General features: G+C 42.9%; 1 protein-coding gene and 1 long non-coding RNA gene across 3 annotated transcripts; both read left to right on the forward strand.

The window, feature by feature from the left end:
• The first annotated feature begins 1,691 nt into the window (after nucleotides 1–1,691).
• On the forward strand, nucleotides 1,692–2,978 carry LOC143144928 (uncharacterized). Its single transcript, XR_012991558.1, has 4 exons — nucleotides 1,692–1,696; nucleotides 2,250–2,314; nucleotides 2,427–2,476; nucleotides 2,823–2,978. It is a non-coding gene; the product is annotated as an uncharacterized LOC143144928 (long non-coding RNA).
• Nucleotides 2,979–3,072: 94 nt separating this feature from the next.
• Nucleotides 3,073–5,514, forward strand: LOC143144567 (uncharacterized). 2 transcript variants are annotated; one of them, XR_012991448.1, is made up of 3 exons: nucleotides 3,073–3,228; nucleotides 3,751–4,027; nucleotides 4,899–5,514. XR_012991448.1 is itself a non-coding variant. In XM_076307112.1 (3 exons), exons 1-3 carry the CDS (start codon nucleotides 3,211–3,213, stop codon nucleotides 4,943–4,945), a joined length of 246 nt encoding a protein of 81 aa, XP_076163227.1. In that variant the 5' UTR covers nucleotides 3,074–3,210; the 3' UTR covers nucleotides 4,946–5,514. The 2 variants fall into 2 exon arrangements, 1 of the variants encoding a protein (XP_076163227.1); XM_076307112.1 differs by having other exon boundaries at nucleotides 3,074–3,228; nucleotides 3,751–3,931.
• The last annotated feature ends 16,980 nt before the right edge of the window (nucleotides 5,515–22,494 follow it).

Consider the following 22,494-nt stretch of genomic DNA (forward strand, 5'->3'; position numbering starts at 1 on the left):
TTCATTAGATACTCCTCGCTAATTGTACGCTGTTGTTACGTTGAACGTATAATTGAAAAAAGATACATAGAAACGAGTACAGTATCGCTGAATCTGCCTCGTTTATTCACCTTCCTGTGAATCAGCTCTTCCTTTGACAAATGTCTCATTAAAATAGATTTTTTACGCGATACTGCTTGACCATTCATAATATCTCGTTTATTCACCTTCCATCAAATTTTCGCCTCTCGCGACATATTTATTAAAGTAGTTTTTTTTTTCTTAATAAAACCGTTGGTCATTCGTAACGGTTAGTTTGTTCACCTTCCCTCGAATTTTCTCCTCCTTTGACGGACGTGTTTATTAAAATTGTGCGTGTGTGTTTTTTTTTTCTTAACGAAAGCGCTCGCCCATTCATAAAGCACGTTACGAAACCGTTCTCTCGCGGCAATGATTAAAACAAATAAACGTCGCGCGGCTGATTTCGATCGCGTCCTCGCCTGGTCTATTCGTAAACGAACACGATGGAAAAATCGCGAGGAGATCCCGACCGCGCGATCCGTCAACGGAAAATATTTAATTGGCGGCTGACACGGTGTTTGCAACGACACGTGCCGTAACTTGGCATTGGTCAGCGATGAACATTCCCATGGTTATGATACACAAAAAGGTTCCCATAGCTCCGGTTGGCCTTATCCCAGTCGTGGCAATTATCCACCGTGCCCATGATGCGTGCCAACTACGGTCTGATAATATTCGTGGCCTCCGTGAACAATTTTCCATACGCGTGTCACGTATCGATAAGGACGATCTACGAAGATCGTCGACGATTACTACGATCGAATCGTAGATCGCGCGAACGGATTACGGGGATGCGAGAACTCTGCGCGATTTTTCGCTCGCGATCGCCACGGCTCGCTCGAGATCGGTAAAAACGCAGTAAAATCGATTTATCGCGACACCTTCAAGGTGAATGAGCAGCTGCGCGTTACGCGCGGGAAGTCCTTCGGTGTTCGCAACATTGATCGCGTATTCCGGTGAAGTGGCGCGAAAACAGGAAAAAGTGATCGCGTAACGGGCAGAATTAAACGTCGATTGTTTTTCAACACGATGATCGAGCGAAATGATTTACAATGTGGATATCGATGGGAATTGTTCAGTAACGAGAGATCGATTTTGCGAACGCTGCTTGGATCGATTTTCCAAACCGATTCGCCGTGTTCGTGGAAATTGTTGGCCGCGAGTGATCAATTTTTCGAGGACGAGGATTCAATCGGAGACTCCGTCAATCTCTATCGGTGCACCGTGTTACCGGTGAACAAATATGTGGAACTCGATGGTTGAAATTAAACGAGGAAGTATAAAATAAAATTGAACATTTTGTGAATTGATCTTCTTGTATTCTGACCGAGAAACATTCTCTCGATACTAGGGAGGACAAGCTGGTGAGTAAATCTTCGATTTTGAAAAAAAAATAAAAGTTTGCATTCGTCGAGAAAGAATGCATTCTCGCACGGTGCACGGTGGCAGCCGGTGCAACGTGAAAAGCAGACCGCGTGCAACGAATCGCGCGGTCACGCGATTCTTTTCTTCTCCCCGGGACACGAAATAATTACTCGTCGCGTGGACGACGATCAATTATGCGATTCGCGTGGAAGACACGTCGCGCGCATCTTTTCTCGAATCGTCGACAAATTTTTAAGCGACGTATGATGAGGTAACGCGTTGGAATTTGTCACACTCGTATAAATTCAACGAATTATCGATACCTCCTCGACGTCGCGTAAATCCAGCCGTGGATCATCCACTGAGAGAGAAAAAAATGTATTAATACGCCTCCGCGCGAAACACCAAAATGCTTTCAGCAATTCGTCGAACGTTATTACAATCGATATCAGTCGCGATGCATTACGCATCGATTGCAATTAACGACGAACGCATCCTCGGTAACGAACGCGTGTCGCAACCGATTCTTTTTTTCGCCGTTTCGTCCCGCGACATGTAACTCTGTAATTTCACCATTTTGTAACGACGATCCCCCCCTCCTCGTCGGCCCTGTTACGCAAATTCCCGACTTTTCTTCTTTCTGTTTCGATTACGATAGTCCGCGGGTGCCATCTCTTCGTTCGGATCGGCAGGATCCTGCGCTTCGCACACGCATTGTCCTTTCTCGCTTAACTAAACTGCCCATTAGCATCGTAACGAGTAGTTTTCAACCCGTTATCTTGTTCCTTTTTTTTATCGCAAATGATCTCGTATTGTGCTCGAAGAGACAGTTTAAAAGGATTCGCAAAGTGGACGTTAATGCCTATTAACATACCCTTATCGGTCGCACGTGAGCTCTGTGCGTGTTCGAATATGCTACGCGATTGACTAATTAGTCGGAGGACAGGCTATTTAATTTATCCACAGACGTATACTTTTCAATTGTGAGCGTTACATCGCAGTGGTTAATTCAATATCTCGTCGATTTCGTGTAGGTAGAAAACTCGTGCACGTAAGTTGAGTCGATCAACAATCGGAGCAGAATCACAAATTTCGTGTAGCTGCACGATTTATATTACAAATAGAAATTTTTACGTACTTTTTACTAGAATTGTTCTTACTTTGAAACGTACGAATCACTGCTGTCGACGTTGCAAAATTATTTCTCCCAGAAATTTCTCAAAACGAACTCCCGTTTCCTATCACCCTCAGATGGGTTCTTTCGATACCATCGCGTTGCAATCGTGTTATTCTTAAAAAGTACCAATTCTATGGATAGCGAGATTTCGTGGAATTCACTAGACCGTGTTGCAATCGCGTTTACAAAGTGCCCCGTTGTTTTTACGTTGAATTTTCAGTTTCTCAGAGGACAAATACCATTGAGAAACACGATAGAACGTTTCACCGGCTGTAACGTTGGTACCCCAACGAATTTGGATGTCAAGGCGCTGTTCACAGGGCGTTGCATGTGTGACCATCCCGAAACGTGTTACTGCATCGTGTCTCTTTCATAATGACGCATTGCATTCGCATAATCTCAGGGTAACAATACCGGACATTGCTATTAGTGTTAACAGAGGATAGCCAATACGAAGGCTGGGAAAATAGCTGTGGGGACCGTAGCGGGACCCGCCTTTCTTATAAAAGAACCCGAGACCGACGTTAGACGGACAGTGGTAGTCTACTGATAGATCGGAAAAATTAGTGCACTTACTCGTGGAACAAACGCTGGTGTCTTCTGAGAGAATGGCTTGCTTGAAACTCGTAAGTAAACGCGTCGAAGGACTAGGGGCTGATGTTCGTCCCACGATGAACCCTATACAGACCTTATCGAACAGTTGGTGTCTCAAGGCTGTTGTTTACGACCACTCGTGATTTCTCGGATAGAGCACGATAAATTACTTTTTTTTTACACCTGGTTGTCATTTAGTACCGTTCAGGTAGTTACTATCTAACGTAGTATAGTGCGATTTAAAGAGGAGTCACAAGGAGACACGAGTGACACAACTGCTATTACTTGACACGTATACCGAGGCAAGAAGAATTACCAGCTGCTACAAATTCAATTATTATTCTTTTTTTTATATCTGTTTTACAAACAAAATCTTGATTGAACACTTTTTGTTTATTTTTATGAATACTGTACACCCTATGTATATTCTCATAATAAATTACTCATCAAAACATACCAGTTCTCTACCGTATACTTTGAGCGGGAATTATTATTCATGCACACTCCGAATGTTCTTGTCATCGTCTATTCTTTTGTTTTTTCTTGCTGTGCAGTACACAGTCCTGTTGTTGGCTGCCATCATTGGAATCGTCTCCGCAAAACCAGGATATTTGGGTGGATACGGAGGATACGGTGGACACGGTGGATACGGTGGATACGGTGGATACGGGGGATACTATCCGTACTTTTATAATTACGGATACCCATTTTATGGATACGGTTACGGGCATCATGGTAAGAGAATACTCATCGATTCGCAATGAAACCTGTAACGCGACAGCACCACCTACAACGTCGATGAATCTTTTGTACACTCTTCGATATTCGATCGTAAGTATGGTGTTACATCGAGTTTGCCACTTTGGAAAGGAACGATTTAAAAATAATTATTTAGAATTATGCAGGGTATCCCGAAATTATGCGAGGAGTCGAGACATGCAAATCAAATTCGAAATGTCCTTTCCCCTTTTCGACACCCGAGATTTCGTTTTCGAAATACAAGCGATCAAAATAGACAAGTTTGGTTTTTCGAGACACGCTATTAAAACATCGGACAGTCGGAAGCACCCACACACGCTTGTACACGAGAAACACGTGTTCAACCGCTGACGGTACGACTATCTGCTCTTTGATGCACTTTTACACCGGTTTTTATTAATTTTCGCAAACCGGCACTACACGCTCGTACGTTTGCAATTTTAAATGTAATACAATTTTACATCAGAAAATGCACTTTCGTTCAAAATATCGGTAAATAGCAATATTCAAGCACATTGCAATTGTTATGGATACTTCTCTTCGAACTTCTGTCACGACACGATGATAATTTGTTCAGTTTATTCGGTAGTTAATTTTTGAATTTCCATTGATGTTTAAAATAAGTTTAATTAAATAGTTTCGCTAAACAAACCGATGAATTTCATACCCAATATTTTCCAGTATTGTCATTGTATATAATTCGTTTTCATATCCAAGGGAGGTTTTTATTCTATCGGCACGAGAAATTTGCTTCGTTTGATTTTTCCTATAATTTTGGAACAGCTTGGATAGAATTAACTTCGTTAAATTTTAAATACGAAATTTATCTTTCAATACCCTCGGTTGACAAAATATTCATTGACGTTGCACACTCGATCGGTCTCAATGTAGACAAAACATTCATCGACGTTACTTTGTCATCCTAATTTGCTTTTCCCTTTAGGCTATCCACATTACGGTTTTGGCCATGGATTTGGTCACCATCACTAATCGAAAAGATGACCATTTGGATTCCACGATACACAATATGGGGATGAAAGACGTTTAGAAAGATCCTAGTACCGATTCTGTTGTCGTAATCTCGTTTTACAATATTGGAACCGTGCTTTATGATTCATTTCTACTTTTCGTCACTCGAAGATAATTGCTATCTTTAATTCTGATGTAATCTGCATTTATTATTTCTTTCGTTGAATTCTCAATCAAGTAATCACGACGATACTAAAGCAATAATGGACATACGCTTGATCCTCTCGCTGCCGTAAACGATTGTGCAAAACGAATAAATAAAACATAGATTTTGATGGAAATATTATATTTGACACGTCTTATCGTCGAGCTTGACACGTACTTTTTTCAAATAATAAATCTTATATCGAACGAATTACAGATTAAAATGATGATCAAATTAGCTATTGATTTATTTCAAAATGGCGGCTTGCATAACAACTTCTGACGTTAAATAAAATTTCAAGGAGGCACCACGAACTGCTCAGACTTGTATATAAGAATGTATTATTATTATGTTTGTTAAATAAATTCCTCTTCATTTCCTGCTGCTTCCACTTCTAAGATGGGGCTACACAAGTTTTTCATTCATAATTATTTTTGAAAGTTGTTACCATTGATTTCGTTTCATTAACATACGTTTAATTGGGGTGTGACATTATATATGTTTGCAGTCAATACGTTGCAATGCTGTAATAAGAGATCAAACGAGAAAAAGTTAAAAATTCACTGCTCGACCGGAGAGATTTAGTCTAACGTTCTCCAAGGAGTTCAAAATATCGAATCACGGTCTGTTAATTAATCATGTCGACGTAATTGCATTCCATTGGTGGTTTAAAAGTAGTTGGAAGAGTACCCGAATTAGTTCGTGTCCGTATCTCGATAATTAGAGGTTACTGTAATATTTCTAGGCGTCGCTTTCAACCTTCTACGTAATGTGTACTACGAAACACTGGTACAATTTATGTCAAGGATAATTAATGCAAGACGAGATATATTTTTCTTAATTTTTAGACAAAAATATTCCATAATCTTGCAATTACGCAAATGTTAACATTTTAGTATAAATTGTTGCACGAACTAGATTCCATTTAAAAAACGGGAAGTATATGTTTCGTTACTTGTAACGAAACAATAAGAGCTCCAAACGAAAATTTTATCTGCACAAAGTGACACAATTGTCTGGATTGAAACTTCACAGGCAAATGTAGTCGGTAGCTGTCCTTCTAGTGATGATCTTCCAACTGCGAAACATCAATGTCAGACACAACTGAATTAAGTATTACAATGAGGGCCTTTACGTACACCGGTGTTCTTATAAAAAAACCTATTCCATACATTTCACTTTAACGTACAGCACGATTTTAAACGTCATGCTTCGTAGCTTTAGCGCTACAAGCCAGTCTTGCGCTCGATATACGGAACTATGAACTCGTATAATCTGATCAGATAGCACAGAAACGGTGGAACCCGATAGAGATAACCTCCGCCCAGTGTGTACACGTGTAAACACATCTGGATTGGTGAAAAGTGATGCCGACAACACAATGGTACAACACTGAACAAATTTTCCCACACTCATTAGACCCTACATAAATGATCCCCAAGTCGCGTGACCCAATACGAGCGATTCTGAAGTCGCGAGACCCGAAACAAAAAAGCTGGGGATTTACAGAATACGATACATCCGACTTAGAACTCGTGAAGCACGATACAGACGCCTGAGGATGGAACACTCCAAAGTCGTGAAATCCAACACTGATGACTCTAAACTCGCGCTATCCAACACAAGGGCCTCCAGAGTTCTGAAACACAATACAAACGATTCAGGACTCCTGATACCCGATATAGAAGTCTCCGGAGTTACGAAACCCAATATAGAAACGATTCGGGACTCCTGGTACACGATCCAGACTCGTGAAACCCAATGCAAACGAGACTCGGGACTCCTGATACCCGAGACGAAAGCTCCACACTTGTGAAACCTAAAGCAAACGACTCTGGACTCCTGATACCCGAGACAGAAAATTCTAGAGTTGCGAAATTTAACGTAGATTGTTCCGAACTCGTGAGATCCTCGCTTACGCAATTTTGGGGTCTTCTGTGCCACGTCCTACGAGTCCACTGTCAACTTCATCGAGTCTCACGATTCCGAAGTCGTTTGTATCACACTTCATAGGTTCGAAGTAAACTGCTATAAATGTCACGAATTGAGGTGCAAGTGTAGTGTCATGTTCCAGGGTTTCGGAAGCATTTCTATCGGCATCGCTACCACTTCTAATCACTCGTCATCGCTACCACCTCTAGCGTTAGGGTCGCTAGTATCAGGACACGCAACTGGGATACCGTGACGTGTTCCGTGACTCAGGGGTCATCGATTTTGGCGTTCACGACCTTAGGATGTCATTGGTCTTGGATCACGCGACATTAAGTCACTGTTGTCCTGTCACACGCCTAAAAAATTGCTATAATCCAATGTCTCGTCTGCATCCGGTTACAGATCACTGCCACGGCTACATATCACCTCTAAGCACTTGGATGCCATGCATATCTTTTCACACGACCTCGGTGTCGTTGTCGGTAAATCCCGGCGTCTCTATTCTCCCCAATGTCGTGTCTCACGAGTCGAAATTGGCGTCCCATTATCGCGTCTAACAAATTGAAAGTCGGTTCACGGCCATCACAATATCACTTCCAGTCGATTTCTAATTCTTCGCGAAATTTATCACGTTTAAATCTTATTCGGTCACTTCGTTTGCATAAGAATGTTTTATTCGCGTAGATAAATTCTACGGTTAAGTATCTCCGTATAGTAACGAAATATCCCAGGGATTTTTTGCGAAAAAAATATTCCACGCGACACGATAAAATTTTCCAACGAAATAATCGATTTCACTCGCCCGAATTCGTCTGGGAAATAATCATGGCCATCGACACGCGAGCATACTGTATCTTATTTAATGCGATTAATAAATACAAGTTTTCGCACAGAAACACACGTGTAATTCCAATGTTGAACGATGCTGCTGGAAGATGTCAAAAGCACATATTTCACCTCGCGAGCGAAGTATTAGTGAAATCTCGATTCTCAGTGTATTCCCATTTAATTGGGCAACATCGACGCTATTAAGAGGGAATGCGTCTGCGGCGATCCGTATGTGCAGGTGCAGAGGTCATCCGCGACTTTTCAGGTCGTCCAGACTTTTACTTTGCAACAAGTTAACCGCAATCGACTGTAACTGTGACTTCAACAACCGTCGATGCGCAACATTTTATCACGAGCATTCGTTATCTCTAAATCAAAATTGAACACGGAAATTCGAAACGGAGATGCATTCGATGCAACGAACCATCGAGGAATCGTTCCACCGGCACGATGAACTTAAATAAATATTTCTCATTCGCGTAAACAACATTCTTGGCCAATTTTTCGATCCCTGTATTGAAGAAAAATTCCAGAAAAAAGTTACATAATCTCGTACTCGCTACGCATTTACGCGAAGTCTCGTAGTATATTATGTGTATCTTGTGAAATCACCTACGATCATTTACGATGCCTCAAGTTTACCTTGATAATGTCAGACGGATTTACTAATGACATACTAATTCGTTGCAATTAAAATTCCAAGGTTGCCGTATATAATCCAAGCAAGGACGTTGAAAAAGTAAAGCGGTAAATTTTCAACTCCAATAAGCTTCGAGCGAAACTGTCGTATCTATCTCTAAGATAATTTATAAAAGTGTAGGATTCCTTTTCCTCGTTGGTTAGTCTCGGTTTAATGTGGACGGAAGGCTGTTAATTCAATAAGTAAGGATATAAATAACGCTTGAGTAGTTTCTTCGAATAATTAGCATCGAGGGGCTTCTCGAAAGCTTTTGTTTCGAAAATGAAGGTGCTCAAAGAAATACCGTTGAAATAATTTTTACACGTAACTGTCGTCGTAACGTTCTCCTCGAGAAATAGTTCGTAAACAGCTGGATCAAAGAAACCCTGCCACAATAAACACTCTTATATTCTCCTTTGCCGTCACTTCATAAATCAAATTAAAGGCGGATTATAAATTGTATCTTCGATAAACACCGTTTAAGGTCAGATCCTGATTAGAGAAAGGGAGCGTGTCTATAAATCAGAACTGCGTGACATTCTCGTTTGTAAACGAAAAACACGTTCGAGCGCAGTATCGATTTTTCTTTTCTGAAAATCGTGGCCTTCGATCTATCACTCGAAGTGGACGAAGAAAGTCGTGTCACCGGTAGACAGCTTTGTTCAAAGACCATCACCGTGTTCGTTAACGATGTTATCCAACGTAGGGGAAAGATCGAAGGTCAAACGAACCGTGATTACGACCTTTTCCGTGGTCGTGGTAGCCCCTTCATTCAACTGAAAACTAAGTACTGCGAGAAAGGTTAGTCTCATGAGGAAAAGAACTTCATTCATACGTAGAAAGAACAATTTGGTTGGTAGACTAGCCAAAAGGATAACTATTCCGTCTCCGAGCACCCGTCGAATGAGAAATCATCGTTCATCGTTATTCGTGTCGATGTAAATTTTAACTGTAATCTCCGAATTGCATAAACACTCGACTCGGTAGGCTGCACAATTATTTAAGCATTAAGCTGTTGGCTAACCCTTCATCGATGCTTCGCTGCAGTCCCCAAGCTAGGATCATTACGCATTAGGGAAAATCGTTTGTCCATTGTTCCGGAATTTTTAAAAATCGAATACGTTTCCGGAAAATACTTCGAAGATAATAATTACGATCGATTAACTTCGACGATAAGTACACGTTTATTCAAAAGTCGGTTCGTACTTAATATTCCTTCCCTCCTTTCCCACTCTGGTGCTCCATTTTCGTAATCGTGGGAATTTACTTACCATAAGAGGGAATAACCAAGTACGCGAGCAATACAGTTCACAACGATCGTGCAACAATGAAGAAATATGGTTAATAACGGTGAAAACGTTCACGAGTAGACGTCAATTGCTGGTGTTCACTGTAATTTGACGTTAAAGTTCAATACTTTAACAGTGCCGGTTGGAAGATAAAACGAAGTTAACGTCCAGTTAACTAAGTATTCGCGTTTAATGCTTCATTGTGCGGAGAAGTTCTTGACATTTCTAAAAACTAAAAGAATTCAAAAAGTGTTGTATATTAGTTTCGAGGGTATCCGATGTTTCGCAACTCGGAATATAAATCGTTTAATTATCGATCGGTCACGATCAAACGTAACGTTAAAGAAATCGTTAATCTTTTCCACGTAAAAAGTCACTCTATCGAGAAAAAATTATTTGGTATTAAAAATAATAACTCATTGTTCAAAGATCGATTCAAAGTATTTTTACATAAGTACCATCGATCATTGCGAAGTCGAGAAATTGGATTCAATAATTATTACCTCCGCAAGCTTCTTCGTTCCGAGTAGTTTTCCGTGATGTTGAAAAACTTATTCGTTTGTAAGTAAAAAGAATAACTCACAGGTTAAACATTGATTTAAAGTACCTTTACATAAATACTATCAATTATTGCGCGAAGTCGAGTAATTCGATTCGACGATTATTGCCTGCGCAAGCTTCTTCGTTCTTCTCGTAGCTTCCCGAGATGTTGCATACGTATACATAATTAGTAATTCATCAAGGGCTAATGGGGATCGTAAAACGATCGAAAACACGGCATACTCGACCTTAAATACTCGATCGATTACCGAGGCCCAATTAAAGCAACTCGTTTCGCTGGTACGTACGAATAGAGTGGCTCGTGTTCCCAGATTCTCTCAAGGTTTCCTCGAAGGGAATCTTGCATGTACGGTGTATGATTGGCCATTATAAGCAATGAAGAGGGATGGTGCTAAACGAGCGATTGCTCAAGAGAAATGGGATGGCCCGTTTCGAGTGCCAATCGCATTCGATAATAACCTGCGTCCGATTTTCGCAGTGTACTCTATAAATAAACGAACGAACTGCGATGTCAATTCTCGAGGATCGAAACAAGAATTCGAGTCGCGTTGCATGAAATCGATCGACGACCGATTTCGTTCGATACAATCGATCGAAGAGACACGCGTTAACATTCGACGTGCTCGACGAAACTGACTCGAAACGTATACCATCGCGTTGCAGTGAACCGCTTCTGGAGCGTTTGCTTCATTATTTGTCAAAACGCTCGTCTTTGTTACGGTACCGCACAATGGCGACATCGATGAAAAGATACGCAGGTGCAAATACGTGTACGCGCGGATCACCAAGAACGTGGTGAACTCGTGTAACGTTCACGATGATTACGGTCGATCGTCGAGCATCATTGTGTACGAGGTTCTTCACCCGCATGGGAATCTGCATAAATCTCGGTGACGTTGGCACAAGCGAAACCTTGCATAACCGAAATTACCCTATCTTTTCTACGTTTTCCATGAGATTCTATTCGATATCCTGCTCAAACAATGCGTTACATTCAAAGATTGTATCGCACTCGTTAAAACCAGCAAAAATGAACACAGACCATTTTCACATTCCAGCGGACCCAACCTAGACGATTCTCCCATGTCTTCGCGAGAAATTGAAACTCGGTTCGCAGCACCGTCTCTTCACTTCGCTGCTTAACCCAGATCGTTTTCCCGTTTCTTCGAAACTAACCTAGAAAATTCGTAACGAGGCCGGAATAACCGATACCGTGTTCTCTTCGAACTTAAACGAATACGGATCGTTTTCTCGATATCGATCCTCGATGAATTTCATCGAAAACACGTAACGTTTCGAGAGGGACGAGAGTCTTGGTTACGGTCGCGTCGTAGACATTTTCGCGAGAGGAAGAGGATCTTCGACGAATCGCATTCTTCGTTTACACCAGATGGTTTGATCGACCGCAATGTCGCAATGTCATCGAGCTCTCCTATCCATCGCTCACCGTGTACACGACAATTATTTACGGTCGTTCTGATTCTTCGACAAATTACTCCGTTGCAAAAAAAAAAAGAAAGAAAGAAAGAAAAGAAAAAACGGAGAAAAATAGCCGAAGAAAGGTATCGTGGATTTATTGCCGCGTAATTACGGCAGTACGTACCATTTACGCGCCCCTTGCACTTCGACGTGTCCAGTGTCTTTCATCCTTGGCTCGGGTAGCTCAATTACGCTCAATTACCCGGATAGCTACGTCGCGTTAGGCGTGCTCGCGGAAATCGTGATAAATAATAATTCGTCGAAAGAACGGGCACGTCGGAGGGTGATGTTCCAACGGTGTCGAGCGTACCCGCGCGACTTAATCATGGTGTGGGTTACGCAGTATCCACGAGATGGTGTATCATGCGATTACAGAATATTACGTGTCTACTTTCTACGGAAGCCTTGCGCGAGATTTTTCGCCGGTTTTTAGATAAATTACGCAACCTCGTCGGTGTGGCTCGATTTTTTACCATAGAAGCATCTGGATAACCGCTCGCAAAGGGTACAACAATGTCGGTAAGAGCCATAGAACGTCGCGTTGGAACAAACGAGTGACGAAACTGTACGATGATTTAACGCACGCTAGATACGAGCGGGTAACGCGAATCGTTTCTTCTACTTTCGTTCGAAGTTCGACGATTCGCGCGATACGAACGTTTCGACGAGGTGAAACACGTCGTGTACGAAAATTGTACGCGAACTGGCTGGTGTCGCGAACGGTTCGCGTGTGTCGTTGACTCCGCCATCGTGTCGATCGGCGAACGAAGAAGCGTCGTCCTTCGATCGCGATTCACCGAGAAACGGGGTCACCGTTTGACTCGCGATCGGTACACAATGGTGTTACGTTCCGAGACGGTGTCTACTCTGTAATCGTTCGGTTTCAAGCTGCACGATTCGTCCCCCGTGTACGCGGTACCGTCGTTCATCGAGAGTTCCACGAAATCGAGAACGGCCCGCCTCCTCCGGCACAGGCGTTAAGGACGAACGTCCTTCGCGATTATCCACGGGACGTCAGACGCAACGCGATGTCGGACCTTTTCAGACGCGACGTTCAACGTCGTCCCGTCCTTCTCGCTAGTGCCGCGAACTCTCACTTTCTCTCTCTCCCTCCCTCCACGACCATTTCACTCCCCCGCGCGACCGACCGACCGTCTTCTCACCTCTCCTCTCGAACGAGACGAAGAGTTACAGCATCCTCCCGTGGACGTCGGCTCGCGATAATCGCATGGACCGAACGCTCTGGCCCCCCACCAGACAATCGGGTGAATCCTATAAATGCTCTCCACGTTCCTCGAGACGAAGAAGTCACCTCTCCCGGGGACCGACGAGCTCCCGCGAGACATGTGTCCGTTTTGAAGCGGCCCCCTTTAACGAAACGGCGACCGCTTCCCGGGTAGTACCGGAAAAACAACTAAACTAGATCGCGATCACGAGAAATGGTAAGTAAAGTGCGAACGAGAAGAACCAAGTGACACGTGCCGGGGTACGAAGAAACCGGGCGGTTACATTTTGGGGGGTGAACGAACACGCGACCACGACAACTTCCTACGCGGCTCGTCGAACGGAACTAGACCTCGTGCGAGACCACGGTATCGGGACGTAAAGAGGAGTTTGTGCATTCGAAAGTGTGGCCACAGGGAGCAATGTTGGTGCGTTCTTTTCGAGAAGGGTGGAGTAGAGAATCCTCCTGGATAACGTATGTGCCCCTTCGACGTGGTCTGACCAGCTTGTGCGTCGATGTTAACGTTGTTCCGTACCGTGAGAACGTTTCTCCTCGCGAATTTACCGAGCTTCGATATCAGTGTTTCGCAAAGTAGAGGGTGGTGGTACAGAAAACGAGGGATGCGAAAGAAAATTTCTGGCAAAGGGAAATCGTTCATTTACGTCGTTCATCAAACTGTAAACGAGTTTATTATTCGTGGTATACGAAAATATGTTACTCGAGTTGTCGCAATCTTTCGTTTCGCGTTACATTGTTCGCAGTATGGTGCGGTAAATATTTATTACTCGGTGCGAGAGTTCTCCGAGTGTTCGTTTCGGTCGGAGGGTTTCTTTGAATATCATTTTTTGTATCGGGCAAGAGAAGATTGGATCGTGAAAAATCGATGGAAATAAATAAAGAATTCGTAAATCTCGGGCGTGGAAATTTTCTTTCATTTTCAGGGAGACGCTTTTATCGGCACTTCGTCGTCGTTACGTTAGAAAGTCGTTACACGGGAAGATTTCTCTTCGATTCGAGTCACTCTTGGAATTTTCAATGCACTCGCGACGTAAGCAACCGTTCGGTGCGAAATACGATTTCGTGGTTTCGTTCGAGCGAGGTACAGATGTGTATATTCACTCGAACTGGAGACGGTCGGTCGTGCGATTTTCGAGTTCGTGTGCCGCGATCACTTTCGATTCTGCAAAACAGTATTTCTACCGGTGAGCTTAGCGTTTGGTATTTACACGTACGGCCACGTTCATAGCCTCGCAAGAATTAATAGCGAGACGCGAGCGACAGCCAGCTGTTAGCGCGCCAAATGTCAGAGGTTATCATTGTTCCCTAACTTGCAATCCGCCTGTCCGGAGCCTCTGTTTTCCGATATTTCGTTTCTTCGAATCAACGCCACCTGGAACTCTCTCTTTGATGCAAAAATTATTATCGCGATCACGGGGTGGCGATCCGTAAAGAGCACGCGAAGAATCGAAACAGAGCTCCGAGAGACTCGACGATTCCTAATTACGTTCAATGTAGAATTATGTAAAATTATGTAGAATTGTGAAAAAGTTAAACGCACTTTACATCGTTAATACCGCGTAGAATTTGCATCTGTGTAAATTTCATATGTACGTTTCACGGTGAAAAATGTACAAAATTACATTTTCCGACCGACAAGGGTTGCTCCAATGTTAGAAAATTTATTTTACTCCTTTAAGAGTAATTGAATTCGGGATAATCGTTTCCTTTTGTTCCAATGTGCTATTGCGTTGATGATCAAGGGTGAAATACTTTCACGTTTAAGCTTCGGGCTTCCATATGACATGCTAGAGGAGTTTCATTCTTCGGGGTACTATTACTTAAATTGATTTTAATAGTAGCCATAATAGACGCGATTGTGCGTCTCTTATCCGCGCCACGTTTGGCTAAAGGTATCTTTATGATCACGTAATGTAGAAATTTTTGCTCGCGAAAGGTCAACCACGGGTGTCTTTCGTAAAAATTACCTGGTATCGAAATATTCGATTCGAGCATCATTAGAAGTTTCAACGTGCCGATGATGCAACGCTTCGTGTCCAGCTTCGAGCAAATCGTCCAACGAAAATTGAGATTTTCGATACGTAATTTGGGCGCACGTTTGTTAAAAAAAAAATAATTTCAATGCGTTCCCAGAAATTGCAAACGCACGACGAATCGATATCTTTAATTCGCCATTTAGCTGGTTGGAAACGCATTTATTTACATTTTGTTTACGCGCCGCGTACAAATATCTGAGAACAAGAACGACGCGAATGTGTCTCGCTCTTACGAAGTCAATTTAATAACGGTGGTAAAATTTAGAAAAATTCGATCCTTTGGTTTACATTTCGTTGAAAGTGTCGATTACTTTTTCGCGAGAGGAAAACTTCGCGACTCGGTGATGAAACGAAATCTATTTTTAGATTTCCATTAGAGATCCTTTTCGACGTTACTGAATTACTAATTAATTATCGTCGAGAATACCCGGTTGAATCATTCGCTTGAAATTCGCTCACTTAGCGCAAGACTAATTATCACCTGTACAAGTTCCTCGCTCAATGGTGTCACGATGCAAGACGTCCACTCGTAGGCCGCGTATGAGAGACTCTTGCTCAAGTCGATCGGGGTAAAAGATCAGCGCGCACCAGTTCCTGATTCGTGCTTACATAATTACGTTTTCCCCCATTAGCACCACCCCTACGAAAGAAACGTTGCAACATCCACCACTTGTACGCCTACACTTATCATCACCGAGTTATTCTTGTCCGTGACAAATGGTTTCGCAACTGTAACAAATCTCTTCTTACGAATCGCGTTCAAAAATGTCAAATCGTGACAGAATTTCTCGGTAAATTTCGATCAAATTCACCAGCCGATCGTAAACAATTCCAGGAATTTTCAAACGATATTAGAATTCTTCTTCTCCGTGTCGAAGAACTACGATTCGTTTCGCAACGCGAAATATACCTCCAGAATTTTCAAATCGTTACCGAACCAAAGTAACAGAATTTTTCTACCGAATCCCATAAAATTCCCCCAATCGTGTACAATTTTACTTCTCGAAAGGAAAATTCGAAAACAATCGCAAAACTTTCGTTCTCCGTGTCGAATCGAACTACGATTCGTTTCGTAACGCGTTTGCAGAATTTCCAAATCCGTGCAATTAAAATCGCCTCGATGGAATAATAGCCCGACGACGGAGAAAGAAGAAACATCGCGAACTGCTTGAATACGTGTTTAGAAAGCAGTCTACCGACAAGCAATCCGTGACAATGAGCGCGAAATTGATCGTTGTTTCTCGTGTTGATACGCGCGGTAAACCTTGGTGGGGTAATAAAATAAAAAGACACGCGACGTATCGGAATGCGTACGTAAATACTTGAATTCGCGTTTATCGCGGTGCATCGTCGCGTAATGGCTATTAACGTACGCTCGTCGTTGACGCTCGTATGGTTCCTCGGTTGAACGGGTGACGAAAGAACGGTAAAATTATCCGATAATTGAGATCTTCGCCGGACGATCGCTCGATGTTTTGCGCCATTAGGGAAGGTACAAAAATCGTGGCGATTACCGCAAGGGTAAGCGTTACGCAAGCTCCGTAGTCTTTCTCGTCGTTTGCCAATCGATCGATCCGATCTACAACGCTGAAATGATGAATTAACCGCGCGAGTCTGGTCGACTGGTAGCGCGATAGTTTAGCCTATTCGAGGCGTTCGATCGGGCGTCTCCGTCCTTTACAATGGTTTTTCCGCTGGGACGAGCGTCGCGATCGCGTTCGCAGATGGATGCATTGTCGGTGACTAATATCTCGCGGCTGACATTTATGACCGGTGATGAACAATCCTCGGCCCGAGAGTAATCAGGTGAACTTTCGTTCAATTGACATTTGACGGCGAACGAGCCCGAACGATTTTAACATCGGGACTTTTTCTCGTTCTCTTTTTACTTGGGTCGCCCGTAACGTTTATCCGGTAAATCGGATTACGCGATAAGGTTGCACCGGTCTCGGCGCGGCGGTCCTTGCGCCGGGTACCATGTATGCATCGAAAGCGGCGAAATGAACGAGGATTCGTGTGGTTTGTTCTCAACTTGTCGGTACTCGTCGGTAGCTTCTACTTAAAGAAAGAAAAAAATGTACACCGCCGTATGCGTTAAGATATCGCGTCGATGAACGGAAGTTCGAATTTGTCAATAAGCGAGAATCTATCGAGTGGATTCTTTTCCACGAATCTCGAACAGGTCCCGACGTCGAATACGGTTGCCGTCCTCCTTGGAAATCGGTTTATCCGTGTTAACATCGGATCGGGAGGTTTCCTATTTTTGTCTCGTCTCGGAAGATGTCATCCGCCTCGTTTCTCAAGGATGGATGACAATTGAAATCTATGTTTACGTCGCGCGTCATACCGTGGAATTAAATATAGATCTCCCAATCGTTGGCGATATAGAGTTACTCCATTACGGTGCAAGTAACGCTGGTCGTGGCTGACGAAAAGCTTTTCTCAACTAGTTACCAAAAACGGCATCGGTGTTAGGATGAGAGAAAACGCGAGACGAAGGTCAATGATGGTTCATCACCGATGGGGCAACTGACATCGCCGGCAAACAACTTTCAATTTCTTCGGCTCCTCTTGTTTTGCCTCGTGCTACTGTCCCGCTCCTTTATGCTCGGCGATGGTTTCGCTTTAAGGTTTAGTGCCTTCGTACGTCCACTTGTCCGTATTCCCTCGTATGCCGTAATACAGCCTTGATGAGAAGGATGTGTGTCTAGCGTATGAATTCCGCGCGTTCTTTCCTTCGAGCATCACCTCGGAGATTTCAATTAGACACCCCGCCGCGGTGGATGTTTCTTTTCTTTTTCACGAGAAAATTGGCAATTGCGATTCCTCCTTTGTCCGATCGGAGATAATCACGAAATTGTTATTCGAACTCGTTCGACGAAAGCGACGAGAAGATTCGATCGCTGGACGTTCGTCAATCGAAGAAACTACTTCGTCGAGAATAAAATTTCCAACAAAATTATCACCTGTCTCTGTCTATCTATTATCGAGAGTACAACCAACGACTCGTTCAATTCGATGTTAATTTAAACACAGCGGTGTACGGTGTACGATCTTCCTACGCTTCTTACGAGTCACTCGCCATCATCTTCCGAAGTTTCGACCAAAGGATAATAAATTCGGTATCAAAGAATTCGTTTATCGTCGCGGCTTTTTTGCGAACGATGCTCTTTGTCGGATCGGTCGTCGTTTCGCGAAAAAAAAAATGAATACCGTTCCGTGGTGGCGATAAAGTCGGATTACACATCCTTTGAGAATCGCTGCATAAAGAAATGTCGTGTGACAACCTCGCGATTTTGCAACGCGAGCGTGAAACATGCAACAAATGCATAAATCGAAGTCACGTCGCTTTCGTATTTCTTTTTTCTGCACTCGATTACAAAACTTCGTGCCACTCGATCGGGTACATCTTTCGAATGGTCGTTTCCCCGAAAATGGAGGGAAGAATGAGTAATCGATTAAATCTGCTAAAAATTATTTTTTTTCAACAACGAAATCAAAGTGCTTAGAACCTCTTGCGTAACGAAGGATGGTGACTATCGGTCTTCGAGATCACGGCTAATATCTTGAATATCGCGCCAATTTTCTATATTTAGGGAAGTAGAGATATTCGACAATTTGCAGGTGTACTTATACGTAGCACTGTTAACGACAGCAACGTTATTCAAAAGTTTAAAAGTATTAGGATTCGATTCTTGTTAACGCTTTGAAGAAAAAAATTCGTAGTCATCGTTCAACGTATCAAGAATAGTTTTCGTAGCTCTCTCGATGAACGAGACGGAAGATCGTTGCCACGGTAATTCGATTGCGAAACGATCGACCGTGGGTTCGACCGAGTCGATCGATAAATTTCGGGACGATCCGTGCCCTTTCATAATAATAATGATGAATGCTCGATCGTCCTTGTTCTTCTTCCAACGGACCGCCTTGGTAATTATTTCGTTTATCGCTCCCGACCAGGTCGCAGCTCGGTTTACGTAACAGTTGTAATAATCTTCCGTGCAACCTTCAACCTTTTCCCGAAAAGGATTCACGAGGATCCTCGTTCAGCGATTCGTGACCGACGATACGAGACTCGTGGGACACACATACTCCGATTCGCTCCGTTGTGTCGTCAAAGTTTTAATTAGAATAATAATTTCAGCCGCGACGAACAAGATGGCGTCGTTTGACGATACAGTCCTCGAATGTAATAAAATTTTCAAACACGATTTAAAATGTTCGAAAGATACTTTCGCGGGCAAAAATATAAGACGCTTATTTTTATATTTGGCACGTTCGAAGGAAGAAAATTAAATTCATGTACACTATATATGTTACACATCACCTCCAAAAAAAAATTTAGAAAATCTCAAGTTCGAAGAAAATACAATTCAAGAGTTAGAGGATAAAAAATAAGAAAAAATTCTATTTTTCGTTCTTACGAGTTCCGTTAATAGCTACTCGACTATAAGTATACCCAAAATTGAAAACCTGATTATATTCATTCGCATTTACTGACAATGTTGGTCCACTCGTTTAAAAAAGAGAAGCAACGGTTCGCGGAAAAGTTCTGGATAAAATTAGTCGCGACATTGATCCGCTGGCGTATGACCGTATCTCTTCCGGTCGTAAAATGGTAACAATACGCAACGTCGATACAGTATACCAGGCAAGAACGATAAAACCACTGGTACAAATATTAACAGCACTAGACACAGCAATGATCGCGACATTACCGTAAAGCACGCGGCGTTAGTTTTACTGCACGAGAGTCGCATAAATGTAATTTATATCGGAATAAATCGCTCGTAGCGATACGAAACCCACGCGTACGTTGGTTCTCCATTTTCCAGAAGGTATCGTAACGTCGTCGTGCAACGTCGATTGACCTGAATTTTACGAGGAACGCGAAACATTCTAGAAAACAAAACCCTTCTCCGGCTCACCGCCGTGAAGATTCAATACCGTTCGATACGTTGTATCGATACCGTTTGTTCCTATTATTTCATACCGTATTGAGTAAACGGTTCCACGGTGCGTTTACACGTCGACCAACGCGACAAGATACGTCGTTGGATGTAATTTGCATGTTCGTAAACGTCGATCGCAGCGCCGTAGCACGTTGGACTGCGATTTCTCGCGTTCCGATGCGAGCAGAGATCTTTGTTATGTTAATTAGGAATAAGCGCGCGGATCTTTTGTCGTCCACCGACAATGGTCCTCTTTTCCGCCACATTCCGTATCTTTTTGTTTCGCGGGCCGTTGCGCGTTGTCACGTGGGCGAATAGCACCGGGGACGCCCGCGATGATCTATCGCGCGTGCGCAGTGACCACTTTCTCCGGACTCTGGAGTCGAGAACCGTGCTTCTTTTCGCGCATCGCGACGTACGACAAAAGCCTGCCCCGTTTAATTCATCGACACGCGTTCCCGAGAAATTCGTCGCAGCGTAACGCGATTTCCCGAGACACTCGCCAACACGTCCTGCGACAATGTTCCGAAGTATGTTCCCTCGCGAGTTCACCTTGGATCGAAAAAATTATTTTTACGCTCTCGACGACAAAATGTAACTTTCGCCTATATAATTGAACGAGCGAAGAATCAACTAGGCGGGTCTTCTTTGGTTGTTCGAATCGTGGGTATCGTCTTTGAATAAAAGATATATTTAAATCGTTGATTCAACGTTTTTGGTCATTGCCTGAGCATCGGTGGTAAAATATTATCGTTACCGAAAATAAGAACTTTATAACGACTCTTGTTACAATCGTTATGGATTATGTAACCGAATGCACGATATTTCTGGGTTATTCAAAGTGTCTATTTTTGTCTCGACACGGTGGAATATCTTACAACGTATGGAAAAAATGTATAGAAAAGTTGTTTATAGCCAGTAATGTATTTCTTCGTAACAAACAATTTTTTGTAAGAACACATTTTTGATACCTTGTGTAATAATGTTTTTTTAGAGCAGGATGAATCGACGAAGATTCGTGTTACCGAAGTATAATTTCATTGGAATCTTTCGACGTAACGATATTAAAACATCGATCTTTCGCTGTGATTTACGAGAGAACAAATCAGAGAATTTACTTCCCGACTTATCATCCATCGATGCCAATCTCCGATTCGAATATTTCGAACACGAACGAAGAGATCGAACTCGCATCGGCGTTCGAGCAAAATTAAAGCGACACGAATACCACTCGTCGGCTGCTCAACAGCGTAATAAATACTCGTAATCGTCGAGTAATTGGAAACGTATCGTTTCGTTTGAAACCAGAATACGAGCCGCCCACTCGACACACCGTACCAATTAACATTAATTGAAACGAGCGCGTTCCACTCTGAACGGTTCTTTCTCCTCGCGGCAGCCGCGAAAATGATTTTCCTTTTACCGTCAACCGTTTTCGTCTTTCAACGTGTTGCGACAAACTCTAATTGATGCACTTCGGCGTTTCTTTCTTCGTTTAACAAGCACGGGCATTAGCGAGGCGCGAAGCGAGATAATTAGAAAGCTGTATCCCGAAGACGTTGTTCGCGCTTTATTATTTAGTACCAAAGACGCGACCTGCGTTCGTTCCGTTATGCAAGATAGCATTTTTATACCGATCGGAGTTAACAGTAGTCGTATGTTCATCGAACGCGGTCCGCGAAACAAGTTGGAACCGAGCATCGATGAATTAGTTAGCAATAACTGGAAGCGGCAAACGCATCTCGAGTGAAAACGCTTCGAAATCAATTAAGTTGAGAATAGTCACCGTTATTGCGCAACACGATATCGAGATTTGATTGAAACATTAATTGGAAATAATCGGCGAATTTCTGCTCGATCATCCTCAATCGAAGCAGCGAATCGGGGTTTCTTCATTTTCCACGATTCTTTCGACGATCGAAACGCTTTCTTCTTCGATATTCTCACCAGCAACGATACCAGTAGCCAGCTGTAATTGCAACGTTTGTTTCAACGTTGCGACACAATTTTGCACCTCGGCCCGCCGCGAATTGCCCACCGGTAAAACACTGTTGTCACATTGGTTTCTCGTTACGACCGGAGGTCTTACATCTCATCGTATAACGTTGTCACTTTCTCTAGGTGTAAATAGTACCTCGTCGAATTGGTCGAGACACGGTCGATTGTTTATTTCGGGCATGTATTCGCACCCGGTTTTATATCGTTCGCGCAATTTTCTCGCGAAAGCTTCTCGTCGGTTTCAGAAATTCTAATCCGACTCGGTGATTCTCGATTCTCTCGTACGACGAAGATTACGTAAGACGGTTCTTCGATCGAGAGTCGTAATTAGTAATTTCTCAGCGACGATTGCAATACAGACACTCCTG

The sequence above is a fragment of the Ptiloglossa arizonensis genome, chromosome 3 (genome assembly GCF_051014685.1).
Source record: "Ptiloglossa arizonensis isolate GNS036 chromosome 3, iyPtiAriz1_principal, whole genome shotgun sequence".
Lineage (NCBI taxonomy): Eukaryota > Metazoa > Arthropoda > Insecta > Hymenoptera > Colletidae > Ptiloglossa > Ptiloglossa arizonensis.

What these genes read in the sequence shown, in the direction of transcription:
- LOC143144567 (XM_076307112.1), top strand. An exon ending in ATACGGTTACGGGCATCATG is followed by an intron (nt 3,932 to 4,898) that starts GTAAGAGAATAC and finishes TTTTCCCTTTAG; the next exon opens with GCTATCCACATTACGGTTTT.